Raw genomic sequence first — 13,886 nt, 5'->3', positions numbered from 1 at the left:
CTGAATCATAACATGTTTATACCAACTTGGATTTTAAAGGCCAATCAACCACAAAAAGGAGAAAAACTGATTTTTATATTCATGTTAAATCCGTTGGGGAAGAATGAGCCCATGGGATATTGAGGCTTCAGTTAGGACACAGGCACTTAAAAAAAGAAAAAGAAAAATGATTTTACAGCTTTTGCTCCTCCCTACTCTATATCCCCATACTGCAATAATTTTGCTAACAAAGTCCCACAGGACAGAATTGGAAAGAAAGAAAAAAGGAGAAACAGGAGAACTAGGGCACCAATGGATTCAGAGAAAAATAAAGATCCAGTTCTCCTTCATACAACTAGGGGACAGCAAGACCAAGGAAACGTCCCAAGGATCCCCATCTGGGTGGGTACTGAGTTGCAGTGCGATCTTCTAAGTAAAACTGGCGGCGTCCTTAGGCAGAAAGTTGGTGTTTAGTTTATACATATAAACGTTTTTTTTTCCCAGGTAATTGTTTTTGCGTCTGACACAGTTGCTCAGCCGGAGCACTGTGTTGCACCACCCACGAAGCGCTTAGTGATCTGACAAAATAAGCCTTCACAATATAAAGCAATAGATTTCTCCACTCCAGCATTAGCGTGACAAACACTGAAGTGCTCCATTTAACAAATATCTGTTCGGATAACAGCCAGCCTATTTAGAAGAATCATAGACGACCAGAATATCATCAGCCACCCTTCAATCTAATGTTCTTCCAACACATCTTACTGCCTTGACAACATCCAGAAAAAGAAGAGATATCTCTTCCTCTTACAACTCTGACCGAATGCCAACATCACCATGACCTGATTTGAGTAGAATCTAAAAACCACCTCAGCTGAAAGGATGGAAAAAAAAAAAAAAGACACATAAGCCTGCCAAACCCTTAAACAATTCTTTGCTGAAAAAGGCATTTGAGCTCTATGCATGACCTTGATATCTAAGAATGATGACTACCACACAGTTTATGCAAAACCAGCCGTGCTAATCCCTAATGGTAGAATGGTCCCATAGTAAGCAAATCCTTTCCTAGGGGAAAACGCGGAGATGGACCCACCTACATTCAGAGAATGTCTGCATTCCACAAATGTTTTGGCTAGTCTGGTGTCACCAACAACATCTGGACCCGTTTTAACGAAATATAAATGCGATAAAATTAAAAAAACACAAATAAAAACCCCAACAACATGGGAGCGACATAGGATCTACAATAGACACATGTGGATCCCATGTGCTTGAGCCAATCACTCTAGCCATCTGGCATAAACAGTGCCGATATTGCCAGCACACACAATACTGCCCAGCGCCTGAGCTCTTCAGTCTTTCCGATACTTAATGTACGCCACTGCAGTAGCATTAGACTAAACTCGTGGTCTTCTCCCGCATGGAAAGCCCTTCCAGAAATAGAGTATTAAATCTATAGAGGCATCAATTGAAAAGTAAACACTACCCATTTCGATGAAAAAGAGGGATAGGCTGCGCTTCCTCCAAATATATGAAGCAGCCAAATGCGAACCTGAGAGTGTATGGGGGACCCCTAAACTCCCAACAATGTTAGATACGTATAAAAATAGTCAGGTTCTGGGCATTGTAAAGGAAAGATATATCAATTTAATATGGATAGGTCCACAATACGCTCCGGCCGGAACAAGACAGCTTAGATGTGTTAAACAATTAACATGCATCAATTGACACTGCCGAAAACAATGATAATGGTAAAAAACACTACAAACTCAGTGTGATTGCAAATATGGTTAGAGTGCACTTGCAAGCTACTAAAATATGAAATGACAATTGATATGAACCGCAAAAAGAAAATGTAAGGAAATATAATGTCCAGAGTTGTAAAATAAAAATGTTGGTGATGATGAAAAATGCAAGCAAAAATGAAATTGGTAGCCGTTACTCACATGAAGCAGGGATGTCTGGCTGTCTATAATGCAGACAGGCACTTCGTAGCGGTCCCAAAGTCTGTGCTGATGAGGTTAGATATAACGTTGATTTCAATGATAAAAAGCACCCAGCAGAATGCCAATTATTAAAACAAGAATGAGGAAGAAAGTTCTCCTAGTTTCTAAAAGGAAATCCTCTCCTTGTTGAAAGAAAAAATGATCCCGCTCAAATAGCGTGTGCACGCTGCGGGATATCTCCGTGTTGAGATTAAATGTATGGATATCAAAATGCCTCCAATAATGGACAGGTACCCAGCAGAATATAGGTGGTGATGATCCAAATGTAGTCCTCCTAATCCCCAACGTAGTGACTCTCTTTCTCATAAAGTTGAGGCTAAACAGGGGAAGCGGTAGTGCCGCTGCGGATGAGCGCATACACGCTACAGGCTGGTCTCCGATGTGGATGTAGTCCTCCTAATCCCCAAACGTAGTCTCTCTCTTTCTCATAAAGTTGAGGCTAAAAAGGGGAAACCTCATCAGCACAGACTTTGGGACCGCTACTAAGTGCCTGTCTGCATTATAGACAGCCAGACATCCCTGCTTCATGTGAGTAACGGCTACCAATTTCATTTTTGCTTGCATTTTTCATCATCACCAACATTTTTATTTTACAACTCTGGACATTATATTTCCTTACATTTTCTTTTTGCGGTTCATATCAATTGTCATTTCATATTTTAGTAGCTTGCAAGTGCACTCTAACCATATTTACAATCACACTGAGTTTGTAGTGTTTTTTACCATTATCATTGTTTTCGGCAGTGTCAATTGATGCATGTTAATTGTTTAACACATCTAAGCTGTCTCGTTCCGGCCGGAGCGTATTGTGGACCTATCCATATTAAATTGATATATCTTTCCTTTACAAGCGCCCAGAACCTGACTATTTTTATACTACCCATTTCGAGAACAATTCAATTTGGATTGCGTCTGAATGAAACCTTGCAACTGCACAACCTCGAAGTCGAGACATTCCTTGGTATCTCATTCCAACCCGGACAACATTCGACAGGGAGCCAATAGACCTAACCGGTCTACGTAACAGACCATCTGGTCTCTGCTGTCTAGAATCCAACCACAAACCCAGAAGAGCTTAAGCAATACAACAGCATCAACCTCCCAGGAAGAACCCTACCACGTCTGGCTCAGAAGGACCAGTCTCTTGGTAGGGACCAAGTTGGATCTCTGGTATTGAAGTCCCAGGGTTGGAATCATTTCTCACTGTCATTTCTCAGGATAGTGTTTTACGGGAGGTTTCGGCCTTTATCAAGATATTGTCATCCCCATGGACCTCAGAGGTAGGCCATGACTGCTATATAAAAAGGAGGCTCTCACTAGCAAAAAATGGGAATTGGCAAGACCAAAATGCGAGCGTGTGAAGACATAGTGACCTTCTCAGATTAAAACATCTGGATGGTCAAGGTCTCACCCAATTCTATACTGTATATGACAACTCAAGGACTCCATCTTGAACTTGTCCACCCAAACAAGGACTTGAGGTTCAAAATGGTTTAAAGCACTATATGGTTTGAACCAAAACATGATTAAATAAACCCTACCTGTTCTGTAGGTACTGTGGTGATTACACCCAACTGTGCAAACTCCGATTGCCTTCTCGCAAAGCCCAACACTTCGTCCGCTCTGGACGGCGCTCCGAGGAGGATAAATCCCCCATCCATAATGTCCCTCACCCAGGAATCTTAAGAGGTAGAGAACCCCTTATCCCTGAAAAGAAGCATGCAAGCTCCCACCCCAGTCTCTGCCAGGTGGGTTGACTACCCATCATGCAGACAATTATCCTAGGTCACTGGATGCTTTGTGGGTCAGGTCTATTAGTGGCTACATTGATCACTGTGAGGGACAGACTGCTGCTCTTGTGACACCAGACAAAAGGACAAAAACAATGAGAACATCACTCTTCTGGCACCTTTACCAGCAGGAAGGAACTTTTCCCACCGTTGCCTGGGTAATGTTCTTGTCGCGCTTCACGCTTAAGAAATCATGAACAAAATCTACTACTTAGACGCTGAAACCGAGAACGTGGGGTGAGTTGACACATCCGAAACCGAAAATTCTGGTCCCTAAGAGACCCACATCCAGAGCTGCGTCCATCTGAGAGGTGTCTCCATATCTGATGTGCCAACCCAGGACACTAGTTACTGGGCTTCCCACATTGCAAGCCACAAAAAGTTGTTCCGCCCACTTTTACACAGCCTGGAAGACCCAAGCTGTAGCGGAATATGCTCTCAGAGAGGCACCAGCCTCCTCTTGCTTGCAACAATAGGTAGACAGCCCCGCAGTTAAAGAGAGCCCAGTGGCAAATTAAAATGAAAAAGAAACAAATCTAGGTATATTAGCTGCCCAACAGAAAATCAACCTGTTCTGTGCCCACTCAAAAAAAACAAAACCCAAAAAAAACAGTTGACTACAGGCAGGGGATATAGAGGGTGGATTAAAAGCAATGAAAAAAGTCCATGGTCTCAGTGTCCTCAATTTGATGAATTAGAAATATTCCTAAAAGTTGACAAAAAAGTACCTTCATACATGACCATATTTCAAAAAAATTATTATTGGTGGTTGGTCCTAAGATACTAAAATGCTTACTGGAATAGAGTATGATTTCTAAGATTGAATATTAAAATGTAAAAAGGAAGGCTAGTAGCAGAAACAGGAACTTGTGGGAAAAACAGGATAAATGTAAACCTATGATTAATATGCCTGCCAAATATGTCCACTGTCTAATCATACAATAACAAAACATCAAAAATTCACAGTAGCTTTCCATTCGTGAACAAAATCATAAAAGGAGTTACAATAACAGTCACCAAGTTGTACCTTTAAGGGTGCAGGTTGGTCCGTTTTCTTGGTTCTTAGAACGTTTGTTACGGAATTGACTGGGAATATCTAAAGAAAGATCTGTGGAGAGAAGCAGAGGTTAGAAGGTTGCCTTTTCCAGTGCTCCATTCCATATCAATCAGCATCTGCTCATATCTTCTCACTGTATTACACATTACCAGCAACAATGCTATTTACTATGGTGCCCAGTGCATCTAGTATGCACAATACATATGAATACAACATAATCCTATTAGGTAAGGTAATAGTAAGGAACAAAGCTTTTGCTATAGACTAGCTTTTAAGTATTTTATATGCAGCATGTAGTAGTCCATCCGTTCTATATAACAATGGCCTTTTGCAGCTTAGAAAAGCTTGTCATGCAGATAATAATCTTGTGCGTTTACACACACTATTACATGTACTACCAATTACACAGATGTAACAGGTTACCTAGCTTTTATTTCCAGTTTACAGCTTGTAACTTTTTCTTTTTAAATGGGAGCACACAAACATATAATGTGTATCTGGTTGCTTCCATCTGCAAGCATCCTATAGGTGGTCGTGAACAGCAGGAAGAAGCTGGGAGTTGATCAAATACATGAGTTAGTAACGATTTCCCTTCGTTCTCCTAACCACCTAGTATCCCAGGCAGACTGGATCTTCTGAAGCCATGATGGTTTTTCATAGCATCCAGGCTATATCACAAAAATATTTTCCCAGCAGCAGAATGAATGTATAAAGTAAAAATCTAATAGGACAGAAATCTCCTCCATAATTAAACAACATTGGCTATATTTATAATTGAACTTATTTTCATGAGAAAGCAACTTGCTAAGACATCACATGATACATATGTTTTTAGGAGGGATAGAATCAGTCTGCAATCATACATATACAGTTCTTCAATAGTATGTTAAATAAGAATTCTCATTTATAATGAATGTTGAAAAAATTGAGCCCAAAACATGAAATTCACTATTACTCATGATTACAGACACACTTAAAAGAATCAGATCACATATAAATAATGTTTTAGTCTTCCTTGTAAGTAATTGAATTGTAAGTAGCTTTTTACTCTAAGTTCTTAATGTATTTAAGTCCAGCAGGCCAGGCAAGTAACTGGCTCGGTTTGCCTACCTCCTAAGACTTTCAGTTAAATGCAGTTTACAACATATTAATCTGTCTTATATTACCTGCTACTGTATACAGGACAGTTAACTATAATGCCACGTGAACTTGGGCAAGGACCCTTGCAAATGCCCTCCCCCATGCAGAGTCCAGGAATTAATTTGCAGCATCCAAAGCTTCACCACAGACTGCCACAAGCGAATGGCATAAGCATAGTGAGGGTGAGAAGCTATGATGAGCTTCACCTTATAACTTGCAACATAGAATGCATGGGCCCAGTAGTATATTACATAAATGTTGTGGTAGCAGTTCAAAGATTTCTGCTGGTTTTATTTAAAATGGGCTTGAAAATGTATCAGATTGAAACAATTAAAAAAAATACAGTTACAGTCATAAAAAGCCTATATTTAAAGTTAAAAAAAATAAAAATAAAAAAGTAATGACAGTTTTGGTTACCCTTAAATTATGCAGCTCCCACTGGGTTTTACCTGCCCGATTTGATATTCAGTGACATTTCAGTCTGCTATGCCTGCAATAGATGAAACATCAGCAAAGGTATTGCTTTTTGCAAGTGGATTAAGCCGTTTGCAATGCATTTAGTTTGTTGAGCTGGGAATATATTTTTTGTTTTTATCCCTGTTTTGAAACATGAATTAGTCCTGTTGAATTTCTTTGAAGGTCTAGATGCTCAGTGGTTAATTATATTAGGGCTTACAGGAAACATAACTGCCAAAGTAATTGTGTGTACTGTTAATATGCAACAAAAACCTACCTAGAAATGGGTCAAACTTCCTGGATTCAGTTCCACAAATTAAGCAGTTAACTTCATTCTGCAGAATACCTCCAAAGACAGAGGTCACCACTGTGCTTGCTCCATTACTGTAACATACAAACAGGCTTAAGTAATCATGAATCAACCTAGCTGACTTCACACACCAATCATGATTGCTCTATAATGTATATAGTAATTAATCCTCATTACAAAAGCCTCCTCTGTGATATACGGGTAGCACGGTGGCTTAGTGGCTAGCACCTCTGCCTCACAGCACTGGTGTCATGAGTTTGATTCCCGACCATCTGTGTGGAGTTTGTATATTCTCCCCGTGTTTGAGTGGGTTTTCTCCGGGTGCTCCGATTTCCTCCCACATTCGAAAAACATTAGTAGGTTAATTGGCCGCTATTAAATTGACCCTAGTCTCTCTCTGTCTATGTGTGTGTATGTTAGGGAATTTAGACTAAGCTCCAATGGGGCAGAGACTGATGTGAGCGAGTTCTCTGTACAGCGCTGCGGAATTAGTAGCGCTATATAAATAGCTGATGATGATATAACAAAATGTGAATATGGTCAGGAGACAGATATCTTTGGTTTGTTCCAAAATGTAATGAGAGCTGAATGTGGTTGCAATAGAAAAGAAAAGTCACCGTGGGTTATGTGGTAGATGATAGGTAGCTACCAGAATGTTAGGATGCCAACGAAACAATCCTAGGTAGATACTGTGCCAGTAAATAAAATAAATGGCTAAATCAGACTATATCTAAGAACATAGACATGTGAGTGTCCAAAGAAATTCAAAAATTACCATTTATTTAATACATCATGAAGCAAGATGTCTGCAAAGGAATTACATCCACCAAAGGGTTTGACCACCACAGTAAGGCTAAAATAAAGGCAATTAAGGGTGGGATCATTTTTTGTTTAATGACCTTTTACTCTTTAAAGAGTTATGTTCATATATCCATTAAAATAACCAGATACTACAACCACAATGAGTTCAGGGAGCCCTACACCACTGAGAGTCCAGACAGCCATGAATCACACCTGGTACCCCAATAGAGACAGCCTGCTCAAAGACGACGTTCATAGGCATAGCACAGAAACCAGGTGCTCTCAATGAAAAAGCTAGCTAGACAGCTTTTATAAGTACTGTCAGAGTATGGTGAATTCTGGCAGGACCCATATAGACTGTTAGTGGTTGGGAAGAGGACAGCAGTTATGGGTTACTGACTTTGTTTCATAACTGTGTAGAAGTCACTTACATACAACACTTGCTGCTTGAGGACCGGCTGGTATTTGCCTGTGACATGACAGAATGACTTGATCCATCGGAGTCTCCCTGAAGTTCTAGATGCAAGTGGTCCAACAAATAGCGCATGAACTCATGTGCATCTTGCTGCTGGTAACCCCTGAATAAAAAAATAGGTTTCAGATAAGTAGACATCTTGAATAAAAAAATGGGGACAAAATAATAAATATATGCACACTTCTACAAATGAAGTGTTTAAAATAAAGCTCTTGATGTGCAAATGTCAAAAATATAACTGTAGCATTTTAATAACTGCATGCAAGCACAAATAAAAATGTCAGTCAAAATGTGCCATTTGCAGTGGATGGTGCGCATAGCACTCTGGTTGATCTTAGCTGATAGTTTGCTGAATTATATGGAACATGCAACAATTAGGTTTCATGCTGTTACTGAGAAATCAAATTTTATTATAAAATGAATGTTGTTCAATACCAATAAACTGGTAACATTTTAAACCAAGTGGAATAGATTCAGGCCAAGTAAATATTTTATATAACAACTCAACAAATATTTTAGGTTAGTAGCCAGCATAAAAGTTTAGGAGCCAAGCAAAGGTTAAAACATTTCTATAATATGGCAGCTGATAAATCAGTTTCTCTGATTGCATCTGGGGACACTGTTAACATGGGTTTTATCAAGGGACCATGGAGTTGGCACTTAACTAGTTAATTCTTTAATGTAATTTATTGACAGAACTCCTCCCCACTGCAACCCCCCTGTAACTCCTCAGTGTAATTATAAAGACCTAAGAAAGGGGAACAAAACACACCAAACCAGCAGAAGGGAGGGAACGCAGTGCTCCTTAGATGGAATCAGAGAAACAGATTTATCAAAAGAATTAAAATTCTCTTTTCTCTTACATCCAATCTGAGGGACACTTACCATGGAGACGTTCTTAAGCAGTCCCCTAAGGAAGGGACCACTGACAGCCCGGCACACATAACACTGCGGCCAAAACTGGAGTCCGTAACGCAAAAACATTGACGCAATAAAATCTTGTAGGTGTGGACCGAGGACCAGGTGGCCACCCAGCAGAGCTGGTCTGCCCAGGTCCTGTTACACGCAGCGCAAAAAGCTCCCACAGAGTGAGTGGGCTGCACCGGATGGTGGACATCCACTCCACATAAATCTGGAGTACGAACCACATCCAGGGAACCAGGGAAACTGTGACCTGAAGAGGCAACCGCCTCCTGAAAAACCAGGACCACAATCTCCCGATTCAGGTGGAAACCCTAAATTAGGGAACCGTATGTAACACAGCCCTGTCATCGTGGGAGAGGAGATAAGGGGAACATCAGGAAAGAGCCCCAAGCACCAACACCCGTCACGCAGAAGCTATGGCCAGTAGAAACATCACCTTCAACATCAGGAACCCTAGCTCAGTAGAACCCAACCATTCAAAGGGAGGCCATTGAAGCACTTCAAGGACCAAATACAGGTCCCAAGGTGCTGTGGGCAGGACGTAAGGGGGTTTGAAGGCCAGGAACTCGTCTGGCTCCAACCAGTTTATTACCGAACTTAGTGATTACATTGGAACTCATCCACCCGAAGGTGTAGGTTGAGAGCCTTGAGATTGAGGATAGTATGAAACGATCCGTCTGGCTTAGAGAACAGGAAGAATTTGGAGTAAAACGCACGGACCCTTTTCCCCACTAAAACCCAGCAGAAGACACCTACTGAAAGAAGTGAATCGACTGATTGTACCATCTGTGATCTTTTTATGGCATAATGTGGAAGAGTAATGGCAAAGAAGCGATGGGGGGGGGGCACAACCTAGGAAATCGATAATGTATGATCCCCAAAACCCACCGATCCTAGGAGGATGCATCCCATTGGTCTCTGAACAACTGTAGGTACCACCCCCCACACCCGCAGCAAAAAAAGGGGGGGAGGAATCCAGTCAGGCTGCAGGCTTATCAGGAAGCTTGGAAAATATACCAACACACAGAAAAATGCCTAGGCGCTAAAATACACTACGATTGTACCCTCAAGTTGTATATTTGAATTTTTTAATAGTAGTATAGAACGACAGCTCCTAAAATACGACAGACACACACACACCCATCCACCTTTGGCTCTCAAAATCTTGTCTTTAACAGCCATGCCATTAAAGCCAGGTGACAAACGTAGGAATGGACCTTGCCACAGAAGATCTTCCTGAACTTGCCTCCATGATTAGAACGTCAGCAGATGAGCTTACCTTCACTACCAACTGGGCCCCTGTCAGACCGTTCATCACCGCTCTAAGCTCCAGAACGTTGATAGAGAGTATCGCTTTGTACCTGGACGACAGACCCTGCAAGTGATTGTGCAATTGAATCCCCCATTACTTGAATATCTCATTACTGAAGACTGGCGACCACCAGCTGCAAGACAGGTGCGTCTAAGGGGACTCTGAGATGAGAAGACCTCAACCATTTTCTGAAGATATTAAGCTGAAACATCCGAGAGTGAAACTTAACATACTAAATCGCTTTGAAGGTGGAGACCATCATTCCCACTAACTTCATGCAGAGAAGAATTGATGGACTGAGGGCCAGAACTCTTTCTTCTCACAAACATCTGGAAAGTTTCGAAAAGGAAGACGCTCTGTACCATTAAATATTAGGTCCAGAAACACAATCACCCGATTGATTTTGGATGATCATAAATTCAACCTGATTTCAACCTGTGCAATTCCAATAAATAGGCTGTCCTGAATCCTGCAGCAAGGGTTCTTGAGAAGCAGATCGTCCAGATAAAGCACAATGGGGATTCTCTGAAATCTCCACAGGGCAGCCATAACTGCCATGACCTTTGTGAAGACTGGTGGCACAGTGGCAAGACCCTAAACTGAAAGAGAGAGCCTTGGTTGGTGATGGATCTGAGAAACTCCATCTTGAACCTGTCCACTCGAAGCTTGGTGTTCAAGAAGGGTCTATATGACTCGTCTGGCTTTCGGTCTAGGAGGAGGTTTTAGTAAAACTTTGAAGTCTTCTCTTGTTCTAGGACTGGATGATCACTGCTGATGAAATGAAAGGTCATAGCTTTGTCTAGAGTCAGCCCCTTTGCCTTTTCCTTGAGAAGGCTGGTGGAAAAAAAAATATCTGTGGCAGAGGCCTCTGAAGGTCCAGGATGTAACCTCTTTCCATAATGCCTGTTACCCACAGGTCTAAAAAGGCGGCTTTCCATGCATCCTGGAATAACAAAAGATACAGGTTTCTGCCACAGCCTGAGCTGGGTAGGGATAAAACCCATCAGGCAGTCTGTTTCTCAGAGGGCTCAGGACACAGGCTTTTAGCAGCCCAGGCCTGGTTTCCAGTCTGCTGTCCCCCACATGTGGAAAAAGGCTGTCCCCTGGAAGAAAAGAGTTTTGGTCAAAAGGAAGCATGAGATGTCGGTCTCTTACACTTGAATGGGACGACCGGAAGAAAAAGATCTCTTTCCTCCAGTAGCTCGAAAGAAGATTCTGTCAAGCTTAGGTCCAAAAGAAAAGTACAGAAACTTTAAACGGGAGGGCTTCCAAAGACTTCTTGGACTCAATATCTGCGTTCCAAGACTGTAGCCAAAGTGCTTGCCTGGCAGGTACAGTCAAGGCAGAGATCATAGAGCTAGTAGGGGATACATCCAGAGCCACATCATGCAGGTATTCAGACGCGTCTCCGATATGCTCTGTCAAAAGGAGCAAATTTACCCTTAGCTGGTCAGACTGTAATCCCTCCAAAAACTTTTTATTTCCCATGGTCTTGGAAACCCCTTTCAATGCTAGTGAAGGCCTGAGTGCTGCACCTGCACCCACATAGATGGACTTTAAAACTGTTTCACATTTACTGTCTGTTCCACCCCATGTTGGCCCAGGAATGGGAAGAGTGGTAGATTTAGAAAGGTGAGCCAACGGAGTATCCATCTTTGCCGGCTGTTCCTTCATAGCTATATCCTCTGCAGGTAAGGGATAGGGAAAGGGAACTTCTGTGGAATAAGAAAGTTCTAATCCGGCTTAGCCCATGCCTCCCCCAGGAGCTCAGATAAGAAAAAAGATGTGAATCATCCACATTTAACATGATCAAAGCCTGAGGAACTGCCATAACCAGTTTGTCAACGCACTGAGCTCCAAAAGGATTCACCCTTGAATCAAATGGGGGTCACCCAGAAGCCCACACCTTTCTGCGAAGAGAATTCTGAATTTGAATTCTCAACTAAGAGAACCTGAGAAAACTGCTTGCGTTTATGCGGTTTCTGAACCTTGAAACCCTCAAAGAGTTTCTCCAAAAAAGAAAACGCCTATGACAATACTAAAACAGACCTTTCCAGCATCTTAGCCCATGCTGCTTCAGCCTGGGCTATAAGCTGTGGATGCTGTCGCTACCCGAGACTCTCTCCAGCGTAAAAAAGGTAATGAAAGATTTACACTCTCCTCTCTAGGAGGCACAGCAAGTTTGTCAACTCAGCAATGGACTGAGCCAGGGATCTCGCCCAAACAAGTGTGCCCCTGTGTACGCAAGCCACACAAAAGGCATCCAGACCTGGCCATCCATTTTGGAATTTAAAAAAGCACAGAGCAACTAAAACAGACAGTGAACGAATAAGACCTAGAATATCTAAATTCTGGTGATCCCTTAAGAAAAAGAAAACTCCCTCAGACATAAGATGAAAGTATTGGAGGATAAAGAGACATTTAAATCTCCTGTACAAAAAATACAGGAATTTTACAAAACAGGAATAATTTGAGTATAGTGATTAGCCCTCCAGGCTTCCATACAGCAGCAGAAGCCCTTAAAAAAAATTTAAGAGAGGAGCTTCAGCACAGAAGCAGGAGAGCCAACACTTTTCTTTCTAAAACAGCCTCAGACACAGCCAACAGTAGCAAGCAGCTACTCGGCTGCAGTTCCTCTAGTGAACAATCTTTTGACGGGCTTCCTCCTAAAAGGAAGCTCACCAAGGAGGGACCCCCACAGGCAGCAGTAATGTTCTTTCCCACAGGACCTGAACAATGGAGCCTTCAGTCCACAGGACAAACCCCAACAAATCTCAAGTCCTTATTGGCATTAGCCCTAGTGAAGGGGTACCACCTGACCATATATACTTTGGAATAAAACAGGGGGAAGGGTGAATAAGTTACCCAACAGGGCTGCCATCTGTGTAATATGTGGGCACTATACAAATACCAGCTAATAAATGGTCTGAACACTGATTAACTGCTGTTCTGCCTCAAATTTATGTCCAACAACAGTTTTGCAAGTGTTTGATATTTATAAACCGATTGCATATATAGCATTTATTAGACATTTTGCTACATTGTACATTCTTTTAAACAAAGTTTTTCAGCTTCGGGTTAGTCCTCTTTGAACAAGTACCTGAAGTTAGGCATTATTTTCCATACCACGTAGAATAAGGATTCTGGACTGAATGCAGCTTGGTTGCCCTGCCACAATGCACACAATGTCTTTCTGAACTCCTCAACCAATGACCTACAAAACACAAACATTCCCATGTTATCCATTATAAGCAACTAGATGTAACCAATAGGTTAATCATTTGCTTTTTTGGGGACTATTCCTAATTTTGAATGTCTAACTATGTAAATACATGATTTTGCAATTACAATGACTGCTTCCCAGCCTGACATTCCACAGACTGTGGTTACCCTAGAGGTAATCATGGTTTCTAAATATTAGCAATTTAAAACCATATCCACTCTACCAAAACAGTAAGTAATGAGATAGCTAAAATAAGGGTCATTTTGCACTTGTGTTGCTGTAACTATTCCACAGTTACAATTACATCATATCCCTCCATGCACCTGCTGCCTTATCTATTCCACTATGTCATATGCTGGCTGTTTACTGTATAACTGTCTGACTTACAGTGTGGCAGAGAGGGCAAAACACAA

General features: G+C 41.6%; 1 protein-coding gene across 2 annotated transcripts in view; it reads right to left on the bottom strand.

Moving 5' to 3' along the window:
- USP3 (ubiquitin specific peptidase 3) overlaps positions 1–13,886 on the bottom strand; it is a 36,295-nt gene that overhangs the window by 3,291 nt on the left and 19,118 nt on the right. For both annotated transcript variants that reach the window (XM_075208379.1, XM_075208380.1), the window contains exons 8-11: positions 13,351–13,464; positions 7,971–8,117; positions 6,706–6,812; positions 4,803–4,883 (exon numbers count right to left, since the gene is read on the bottom strand). In XM_075208379.1, the coding sequence (XP_075064480.1) occupies positions 4,803–4,883; positions 6,706–6,812; positions 7,971–8,117; positions 13,351–13,464 (449 nt within the window). The remainder of the gene's footprint in view (positions 1–4,802; positions 4,884–6,705; positions 6,813–7,970; positions 8,118–13,350; positions 13,465–13,886) is intronic.

This window comes from Mixophyes fleayi, chromosome 4 (assembly GCF_038048845.1).
Source record: "Mixophyes fleayi isolate aMixFle1 chromosome 4, aMixFle1.hap1, whole genome shotgun sequence".
Taxonomy (NCBI): domain Eukaryota; kingdom Metazoa; phylum Chordata; class Amphibia; order Anura; family Limnodynastidae; genus Mixophyes; species Mixophyes fleayi.
This window is presented reverse-complemented; position numbering and strand designations above follow the sequence as displayed.